The following is an 11,654-nucleotide window of genomic DNA, read 5'->3' as shown; positions in this document are numbered from 1 at the left end:
AAAAAAAAAAAAAAAAAAAAAAAAAAAAAAAAAAAAAAAAAAAAAAAAAAAAAAAAAAAAAAAAAGAAAAAAAAATAATAATAAAAAAAAAAAAGGATTCAGAGTATAAAATGGAGAAATTTCATGTAAATAAAATATTACAGTGAACTGTGAGCTATTGTCATTGAAATGCCTTTGGCAGTTGATCCTATTTTATTAAGAAATAATAATTTATAGCATTAAATGCATCAACCAGTAAAATGTTTTCAAGTCTCTTGAGACATTGCCACAACATTTTTCCTTACAGTTGTGTGTGTGTGTTTGTGATGGGTTTACAATATTTGTAAATTCAAAGGCAAACTATGAAAATATAACCATGGCTCATGACTTTTAGATGCAGAAATTAATTACTTCTTTTAATAAATGGTAAATATCATGCACAGAAATCATTTATATTTGTTTTTTTTTTATATTAATGCAAAGCTAATAAAAGGGCTACCACTGCTAGGAGTCCCTAATTTTGAAAAAAAAAAAAAGAGAGACTAGAGAAAGAAGACAGCTAGTCAACACCAACCACCATTAACTCTTGGGGTACTCTGATTAAAAAGTGGGATTTGACCATCACTCTTATAATGCTCCCACGGCCCTCAAGTGCAGAAGGAAATTTTGTTGCAATAGGTCACAAACAATGGACCATCAGATCCACAGGTGAGCATACCAGCCATTGGATCACACTAAGCCCCATTTATAGATACAGATTAGGGCTATGATCCAGTTATTATTTTCAAAATGTTTTTTTCAATAAACTGAAATTATTATGAATAGTAGAGAGCCAAACATATTTAAAGGTTTATAGTTATTAACACTCTTGGTGTTCTGTTGGTACCTCCCCTATATGGTACTTTAATAGTTGATTGGTTTGCACATCATCTAAATGATACTGAAAAACTACAGATTTTTTTATCATAGGTGACACAACTTAATTTTCTATGAGAGACGGAAATATCTATAATTGCACATATTAAAAGTGCTTTAAGCACTAAAATATTAACTAATTTTTAACTTGGTAGCTAAAAAAAATAAAATGTTATTGTTCAAAAAACAACATTGTAATCTATAAGAGAACAGTTTAGATTGTTCTATTTTGAAATAACTACACAAAATTACAATGTATGTACAATCAGTCAAGTGTTTCTAATACACAGAAATGACCAACAGAGCTGGTGTCTAAACAAAAATCTTTTCACTTTCAACATAAAAACACCAACAATTATACTTTAAGCTACAGAACAGCACTGATGGCATTACTAATTTGACCAACACCCTATATCAAGTTATCATGTTAATTTCTTCTTTTTTTTCATAGCTAACTACATATCCAAGTCTTAGTTTAATTTTGACCTTTTTCTAGCTATTGCATCTTCTACAGCTTTTAACTGTTTTAACAATTCTTCCCTTCGAGAACTTGTAGATTTCTTATCAGCAAGCTGAGCCTTAGTCAAATTTGGCCTAGAAGGCACTGACTGTTGACGTGGAGAAGCAAGACGTTTCCGACTGCTATTGGGCTGCTGGAAGTTTTCACTTGGTAGTACTCGAGTTGGAGCCTTTGTATTATCTTGGAAAGAAAACAAAAAACTTTATATGTACACAGTTATTATTTCTTGCGTCATATGAATATAAAATTGGCAGCTAAACTTGGTATCCATCTTTCATTTTATTTCACCTCAGAGTATCTAATGAAATATGGAGTGCTTTCATAGTCAAGCAAAACACATTTTAACTTATGAGTAACAGATAAAAAGAAGTGCAGAAATGAAAAGAAGTGAGGACAAAAAACAAAACAAAATGTAGTGTTAAACTCATAAAACAATATACAAGTTGTCACCAACATTCAAAGGAATGAACTTGTATGAAAAAAAAAAAATACAGACAACTGTTAACATATGGCCATAAACATCTTTATGAAAAATTTGAACCACTTTTTCTTTAAGCATATTCAATAGCAACAACGTGTTTTCCATCATTTTATTTAAGTTTATAAACACACAAGTAGTTTGTAAAGTTATTAATCAGGTGTGTAATTTCATGAAAAAAAAAAAAATCCACACATGTGATCTTTTATATATTTCCAAAACTAGAATAATAAATTCAGAATGTTTTTCTTATTATGAATAAATCTTAAGTTTTCTTTGTAAAACAAATTTTCACTCTTTCACTTTGCTGGATGATAATTTCTCAAATATTTCTTGAATAAAGAATTCAAAATGTACCCTTTTCTCCAATCTTTTGTTTTTCTGCTTCTTTCTTAGGCATGCTGGATATTTTATCAGTAGTTCCCTGCAAAAAGTTAATTAACATATGTAGTGAGCTTTAGTCCTCTTTCAGTTTTTCTTTTGTCTAATTTACAAATACTTTAATTCAAGAAGAAAACTAAGCAAAATTTTGAAAAAAAATTTATGTCCCATAAAAACACAATACTTTAATAAACAACTCATTTCTCCTAAAAGCATACAAGACACATGGCACTTCATGCAGTGGTGCAAGTTTGCCCCCACAGTTATGGGGGAGGGGGGACCAAAGGGCATGACAAATTTAAGAATTGCCAAAAAGGATAGAGATATACAAATTAACTTGTTTGAACTAAAGGGTGGTTGTACTATTATAGTATAGTAAAAACATTCAGAGAAAGTACAGAGCAGACTGAGTCCATACACTGACTGCCTCAGTTAACTCTCTATACACACGGGCTTGGTTGATTTGACCAACCATATGACCACTTTGTATTTGTTTAAGGTCTTTATAATTTTGATGCTATTAACTTCTAATACAGTACGTATATCTTCACAAAATTTTTTAGACTTTCAGTAAACATTATAAGCCTTTCACATATATAAAAATTATATTTTTAGTGAAGTATTTTTAATAAACTAAAAAAAAAAAAAATTGTCCATGAATATAAAGTTTTTTACTAGCTCGTGTGAAAAGTGATTTTCATTTTAATGATTAAAAATATTTTTCTTCTCAAAAATTTCAAATTTCATTTGGGTAATCCCTAAAACCTCCTAAGTACATTTCAAATGTTTGTTTTCAGTAAAACTTTTTATTTGTTATTTTCTCTACCGTCACTCTATACAAGGTTAGTTAATTTGACCAATCTCATAACCACAAAAATATTCGATAAATAAAAAAATCTAAATTACCCTTTTTTCTTTCTAGAATGAGTTCAAATTGCAACATGAAGCTACATCTGTTTATCCTAAGTAGCTTTAAACATGTAACAGCATACACCTGTTTATACTTAAATGTTTTTGTTTTATTGCTCTTTGAACCATGTCTAACTACTACTATTCATGCCATTATAAGTTGTAAATCACTTGGGGAACATGGATCTCATGTCACTCTATCAAATTACAATACCCACAAACTACTCTGAGCTGCTCACATGCGTGTCACATGAAACATTTTTATTATATTATTATTATTTATTTTACCTAATATAACCTTAACTAACTTAAAAAGATCCCTATTCTTGCATTTTAATTATTTTTATAATAATAAATAAACACAAAAAACATAAAATAAAGTACTTACCAGGGTCTTCTTTTTTGCTGTCGACTGTCGATGACACTCAACCTTACTTTCTTTTTATGCTAATGGTAATGCACTAAATAATTTTCATTTAATTAAATAATGCACCAAAGAACACAGAATAATAATATGCTAAAAGCAGACAGTTTCCCCCTAACTATCACAATTTTTCTGATTTTCCAACTACGAAACAAGAGCCGTTACAAATTCATCCAAGCTAGTTGTTAGCTAGGGAACAAAGCTTGTACTAACAGAGAAAATTACAATTCTCTGTTCAGAAAACAATGTAATCCAAAATGTCATTTGATAGATGAAAACCTTTGCTTTCTATTGGTTATACATACTATAATATTAAGAATAAGAGAGAGCTATTAATAAATCCTGAAAGAGAGGATGTGACAGGTGGGTGTGGCAGGAGGGGTCTGATTTTTTATTTGATGGCTCTAACAAAACAAGACTGAAGGCTATAAAAATTATGGTTTGTCTGAGCAATGACAACTTTATCATGAGTAAATTATGTTAAAATTCATACTTATTGGAGGGATGGTGAATAAAATAGAGAAACGGGGATGCCTAGAGAAAATATGTCACATTTCTCACACTGGGGAAATTCAGGATTTTTTTTTTAAATTATGCCTTATAAATTAATAACTTAAAACTTATATACTATTAAAACATGGTTTATTAGCTACGATTTTATGCTATACTACTTGGTATAACATACACAAAAAGTAGTTTAATTAAATTTTGAATGTAAGTCGCTAAAACCTTGTGATATGTGCAGTAAAGGATGCCCATGGATATAGGGTTAATGGTCTGTGTTATCATGGTGGAAATATAATAATTATTGTTCCTCTATGAGTACTACTATGTACTTTGCTTTCACCAATGTGTAAACAAACTAGCCCAAAGTTTGATACATGTGTAATTCAAAAATAAATGCTAGATGCAATTTTCAGTTAAGTTAATGATACCAGCCAGCCAGAATCATATCTACAATTACAGTGAAGTAAATGTAGGGAGCCCAATTGCTTTTTATGTGGGGGAATCCCATCTTTTGTAGTTATGCCACTTACTTCATGTATCGAAATTTGGGAACACAAATGTAAAAAACCAACAAAAAACAAAAACTTTCTTTTTCTTATAAAACATGTTGGAATGGTTTCTATACATTCAACATATATAAATGTTAAATTATCTATTATTGCAAGTATGCAAACACTTACAAATACTTCAATTGATAGAGTCAGAAAATAATCACAAAAAAAACTTTTTCAAAATTATAAATTACTGTACATCGATACACATAACTTGAACAGAATGTGCAAATTGATTAAAATACAAATTAAAAGGCTAATTCACACACCCTGCAGAAAAACCACAATGGTGGAATATTAGTTAAAAAACAATAAAGAATTACAAGATTTAAAATACACACACATGCAAAAATTTTAATACCTTATTAAGAAGAGTCAACTTTATTTGTTGCTTATGACCTATATGTTTCAAGGGATCCTTTGATAACTTCTGGACAATATTTGATGGGTAATCATGAAATCTCACTGGTATTTCCAATTTCCCCATTTTTTTCTCACAAGGTGCACCATCTCTGCTGGGAGTCAACTTTTCCTTATTTTTTATTTCTCTTGGTTTAACTATTGTTTCTCTGTTTGGTATTTTGGAAGCTGGCTTTTCTGTTTGCAGTTTAGATTCTATTAAAAAATTATTTTTTTGAATAGTTAATAACCTATAACATACATGCCAACTTTGCAAGATCTTTTTTAAACAGTAACAAAGAGGTCAAATTATATTTGAATAGATTCATTATATAAAAACATAAATATCAAGCCTTAAAATAGGTCCATCTAGCATGAATTTTATGTAAAGCAAGACCAAATGATTAAATATTAAAAAACTTCAAAAATAAAAATGGATTAGGATTTTCAACAATTTTTTTTCTCTACAAAATAAAAAAAATAACCAAAGTGATATAGAATGGCCTAAAGGTTTGATGTATGAAGAAAGATAAATAGCCACAATATATATCTTTATATTGTTTATTGAAATTGTATCTTAACATTCCTTGACAGAAGCTATTTCAATCCTAAAAAATAGGTTTATATTTTCTAATTTAATAATGAATATAAAAATTATTATTAATATTCTAGCAGAGCAATCGCATAATCTGATGGTTATCTTGTCAAGCAGCAGCAAACAATTATTATTTCTACTCACCCCGTTTGTCAGGCAAACTAGGCCCAGCAAGTGTCTTCTGAACCTTTTCTGATCTGACAGAAGATTGTGAGCTTTTGCTCGAAGCTGAGGAAACACTACTCATGCTTATACTGCGAGAATGCGAGTAGGTCCTAGAGTGTAACTGAGATGGCGTGTGTACAGGTGAGCAACTTGACCTAATTTAAAGAAACTATTTTATCAGAATAACACATAACATTAATGTTCTCGGATATATTCTACACTTTTATTCAGATTCAAATACTAAGTCACATTTTTCAACATCAGCTGAGATATCCATTAGATACAAGGAAGGTTGTCATAAAAAAACTTTATTGAAATGCCAAATACACAAACTATGATGACTGTATAACTTCACTCTGTTATATATTTAATATTATGCAACAATAATATGCACTGTGTTAGAAATTTTGTCACAGCAGTCAACAAATAAATAAATCTTTTCAAATTTTTATCTTACCTGCTAAGTGAGCGAGATCTTGACCTACTACTTGCACTAAAGCTTCTGCTTTTGATTCTTCTCAGTCTATATGGTAAAAGGTTGTGTTTACAAATCAAAAAAAAGTTACACCATTTTATTATAACATATTTTACTATATACATGACAATTGGAGGTAGCACAAATACTTAAAACCATAAAAAATAAATAATATTATTTCAGCAACATAAGCTCACCACCTATAATGACAGGGATTATTTTCAGTCTGAAATGTTCACAAGTTGCTGAATAATAAACATGCGAGCTAAAAATGACTTATTATACTTACAATATACCTTCAAAAATATAAAACTATTCCTATTCAATTTCTACCAAACAATATTTTTTATTTTCACAGAGGGATTCAAGGTGTGAAGAATTACCTTTTCAAATGATTTGAGACAAATTTAACACATAAAAACCAGAGTACAAAAGTCTTTTTTTGAAGGATAACAATATCTTACCTTTGCAAGTCTTTTTGTTTGTCATATCCTTCTTTTGAAAGAGGGAGGGGCAGAGCAGACAGCTGTGGTTGTGAGATTTTCTTCCTTTCATAGGTTGGGAAAGGTCGTGATCTATATTGCTGTCTGACAGGTCTAAAGCAAAAAATAAAGTTTAGTTAAAACAAAATATTTCACATTTTCTTATTATAATATTTAAATATTCTTAGAGTTTAACATCACACTGTCAATATGATTGACTAGGAGAGCAGGCCACAGCACCTCTCTAAAACAAATCAAATGTGGAAGAGGAAACTTACATCACAGTTTTAGAAACAAGTCCAACATTTGTCCATTTATCAATGTACTCATGGGAATGAAAACATAAGAAGCCAAGAAATCAAGTCAAATGATGGGATTATTGAAAATATTTATTGGTCTTTCAGATATTCATACTGAAGGTCTTGTGTGTGTCCAACCTCTAGATGGGCAAGAAGACAGACAGAGACCTGAACTTTTATCAAAACGTGGGTAACTTCCTTGGAGTTGATCATCACATCCAAGGTGAGACATAAATATTAAACAAGGTGAAACACAAACCCATATCATATAAAATATATATATATATAATATATTTTATCATATAAAATTTTCATGTCCCAAATGCAATGGTTGTGTGAAAGTGAAAACAAGAGCCAATTGTCTATGCAAGTCAAAAATGCAATTGAAATTAAACAACTAGACAATTAAAAGTTCACACAGTTTGAGAAAAGATTTTAATTACAGAGTAACGGTCAAACAAGAACAAATCCTGTATACAGTACATCCCACAACAGAACTAAAATAACAAAAAAACAGGTAATGAACAGACATGAAAAATGCCCATGCTGATCACTCTAAAGCCTTTTTTGCATTAACTGTTGAGTTCTTAGGTACCTTTCAGAGAAAGTTGAAAACAATAAAAGCACAAGATTAGATTCTGGGTAATATCAGTTTTGCTCGTATTACTGCAATATCCAGAAACTTGGACCCTCAACATTTAAGAACATATAATGGTTTAGATCTCAAAGAAAAAGAAACCAGACAGGGGGAAAATACATGGGAAGTAATAATGTGTACTCTTCTCTGAAGTTGGAGAGCAAGTTCCACCACATAAAGAATCCTGTGATCATGTACCAAAGGAAATCTAATGATGCCACAATAACTAGATCACACTGAAAGAAAAAACAATATAGGTATAGTTAAAATCACATGATCAAATGAACACCCTAATTAGGTTATGAAACCAAAACATTATTCTGTCTTGGAGGGAATGAGTTGAGAATGAATTAGTCACCAAAAGAAATTTTACTCCTTAATGAAGTGTTAAAATCTACTTAATTTACAAAATTCACATCATGGGTAGAGGATTCATCAATATCATTTAAACACAATGACTGACAGTGAAGGACAGTATCCCTGATAATTAGGCAAAATAAATAACTCCTAATGAATTATTACACCAAGGAAAACAAGTATGAAATAAAAAACTTATGGAGGGATAAAGATTTTAAATTCCAAGTCAAATAAAATCACCAAACAAATATTGAACAAGATAATTACAACAGAAACAGGCTGAGAACAGATATTTTATAATAAAAACAAAACAAAACACACAATACCACTTACATGACATAAAAATTCTGTATTTATAAGCTTCTAATAATATATAAAAATATTATAGAAAAACAAACATGTTCTCACTCCTTTATATATAAAACAGAGAGAGATAAATGGAAATTATGATATAAACACTTGTGTTCAACTTTAAAAAAATGCTATGGAAATGAACAACACTAATTTAGTTAAAACATGTCATTATGAATTTAACAATTAATAAACAAAGATACCATATAGAAATAAAGAAAATGTAACTTTTATATAGATACAGAAACTTGCATCAAGTTTATGACTTAATATTTCCTTGATTATTTTTTAAGAAATAAAAGTTCTTTATTTTAGAGAGGGTATTATTACTAACAAATATTTTAGTGCTAATTAGGAAAGACAAGGAAGAACAACAAAATACAGCACACAATATTATCTGTAAAAGTTTAAGTTATAGGAATAAAATGACAAGAGTAAAATAATTTTACAGTAAGCTTACCCAGTGGGAGGAGTTTGTCTTTTGGGTCTGAATTCAGGTTGAGGTTTAGTGGGTAAGGTGGAGTATGGTGACCTAGAACGTGACTTTGAGAATGAGCGCTGATGAGGGCTGTAACAAAGTATAATCATAACATAAGTGTAATAAACAACATTTTAATACTCTAAGTCCCAATTTCATTCCTTAAGACATTATTGATAAATATTTATCATATGTATAAGAAATAAACACAATTAAATGATATGACCACTCAAACAAATGTTTACAAACATCTGCAAGAAAATAACATTAACTTTAACCAGACCAGCATTTTTGTTCTCACACTTAAAATGTTCAGCCTAATTGCATGAAATCTGGTATAACTTTCTACACAGTATGTAATTTGTGCTAAAAAATAAAAAATGCTCTTTGGTACTTGTGTATCATATTTTATGTTGTGAGTTTTTGGAAATTTTGTTTTAAAACAATGTTTATAAAATACTTCCTTTCATTTTGAAGTTCTTAGTTTCAGTTTTTCTTAATTGTGTGCCTAAAATCATGTAAAGGTATCCAATAAAGTTATTTTCTCAATAAATATTTAACAGTTGTGTTTGTGTTATTCTAATAACAGTATATTCATTTTCTCAGTTATTCATAAAAACTTTTGCATACAAAGAAAGTGACTATCAGAAATATCAAAGAAAGAAATAGAACCAATTTGTAAAAAAATATTATTGATCAGAAAGATACATTTTATATATATCTAATTAGGTCTAACTTATTTTCATCAATTCATTTATATTTATTACCTTTACCTATTGAAGCAGTTATGTAGATGCAAAAACAGTAAAAGCATATAATGGTAGAAACACAAATTGAACTTGCATTATCAGCTTACAACAATATAGGTGTTACTGTTGCAACTATATTTTTGGACAAGCTTGATTTTACAATAATAATTATAGTTTGTTTTCTATAATTAAGGAGTTCTTGTATTTGTCTATGCTGTTCAAGAAATAATACATTTACTAATATACTCAAACAAACAAAAAAAAAACCTTTTCTGTCATCTGAACTGTTTACTGTCACAGAACTCCTAGGTTACTAGACTCACTAATCCTAAATATCCTTGCTTTCTCATATAAGAATATTCCTGTGTTTTAAAACTTAAAACATACATAACACAAAAAAGGTTATAATGAATGAAAACAAAATCAATAGAAAGTATTTAAAAAACAAAAACAGGTTTGTGGTTTGTTAAATTTTATAATCTTCACTTCAGAGTTATTTGTTCTTCCCCAAAAGAACTTCTGCTTCTCACTTTTTTTTTTTCAGAAATCATACATCACTGCTTACCCAATGTCACTTTGCTATTAAGTAGACAGACAAGAATGTTTTCTATCCAATCATGTTTAACCATTGGTTATATCTTGTTTAGAGGCTACAATTTATTAATTACTACCCAACCCACTTGCTGCAGTATCATAAAGATAGGTTTCTTGCAAAAAGTCATTAGAAGAATGTAAAATTTACACAAGAAGTAAAACCTTGAATAAGTATTTGTAAAGTATGACATGGTCTAGATAAATATAATCCTGTACTTTGAAATGGTCAGAAAAATTATAAAAACAATTTGTAAAGGATTTATTTACAGATAATACGCACTGAAACTACACAATGTTTAACCATTTTTTATTTATTTTTATTTATAAATTACAGAAAATAAAATGCTACAAAATTTAAATTCTTATATACTTTTGACTAAAAAAATTAGTGAAGTGGAGTTGAAATTAGTATTTCCAATTAAGATGAGAAAATATGCAAACATGCCCTTGGTGCCCTCTTGACTCTGCAGAATTTCCCACTAGTCAAGATGGGTTAACTGATCAAAACTACAGAAATAGGTTGATATAAAAGACTAACCTTCTTCTTCCAGTGCTATATACAGAGCTTTTGGAACTACGTGAATAACTATAGGATGAAAAACGTGATGATCTAGAAAATACAAACAGTAAACAATTAAATAAACAATTGCTGGATATTGGCATGGCTAATAACTGACTTTTCATTAGTAGCTACTGAAACCATTATTTATTCTTCTTACAGTATACTATGCAGTGTTTATGTTAGCACAGAATTTCAGCTCTAAATCCTTTCAAATGTTATGAATTAAACAATAGGTAGTAAAACACAATGTTTGTAAGCACAAAGCTACACAATGGGATATATGTGCTGTGTCTACCACGAGTATTGAAACCCAGTTTTTAGGGGTGTGAACTCTTAGACTTACCACCGAGTCATTCAGGGGAAAAATACAACAGAAATACAGTCAACACAATATTCTTAGTAATATATTTTAAAACCTCTATCTATAAGAACATTACAACTTTTAATTCCTGTTCCCTATGTAATGACAAAAATGAACAAGTGACATACACAGTTATATACTTTTATATATGTATTAATTTATAATCATGACAACTCTTTATTTGAATTAATATGGTACTCCTACCTTGAAGAATGTGAAGATTCAGAAGAATAAGACTGATGAGATCTACCTCGTGACTGGCTTCTTCGGTCTTTTGGAGATTTTGATCTAAAATAATAATTTTCAAATTTGTACAAGTTAGCCTTACATTATTTCGGATATCACATAACATTGTTGACTTTAAAAACTTGTGTTCCTTAAACCAAAATCTACAATCCCGGGAAAAAATTGAATTACTCAAAACTAACAGTACCTTATACTATATGTGTGTGTATATATATATATATATATATATATACACTATAT

At 29.4% G+C, this 11,654-nt stretch overlaps 1 protein-coding gene across 1 annotated transcript in view; it reads right to left on the bottom strand.

Moving 5' to 3' along the window:
* Positions 1–77: 77 nt before the first annotated feature.
* Positions 78–11,654, bottom strand: part of LOC106475015 (zinc finger CCCH domain-containing protein 18-like) — a 24,660-nt gene continuing 13,083 nt past the window's right edge. The window contains exons 8-16 of the mRNA XM_013935715.2: positions 11,373–11,456; positions 10,784–10,855; positions 8,885–8,992; positions 6,763–6,894; positions 6,281–6,346; positions 5,803–5,978; positions 5,026–5,279; positions 2,250–2,316; positions 78–1,594 (exon numbers count right to left, since the gene is read on the bottom strand). Coding sequence (XP_013791169.1) covers positions 1,365–1,594; positions 2,250–2,316; positions 5,026–5,279; positions 5,803–5,978; positions 6,281–6,346; positions 6,763–6,894; positions 8,885–8,992; positions 10,784–10,855; positions 11,373–11,456 — 1,189 coding nt within the window. The 3' untranslated portion in view covers positions 78–1,364. The remainder of the gene's footprint in view (positions 1,595–2,249; positions 2,317–5,025; positions 5,280–5,802; positions 5,979–6,280; positions 6,347–6,762; positions 6,895–8,884; positions 8,993–10,783; positions 10,856–11,372; positions 11,457–11,654) is intronic.

This window comes from Limulus polyphemus, unplaced genomic scaffold (assembly GCF_000517525.1).
Source record: "Limulus polyphemus unplaced genomic scaffold, Limulus_polyphemus-2.1.2 Scaffold144, whole genome shotgun sequence".
NCBI lineage: Eukaryota > Metazoa > Arthropoda > Merostomata > Xiphosura > Limulidae > Limulus > Limulus polyphemus.
This window is presented reverse-complemented; position numbering and strand designations above follow the sequence as displayed.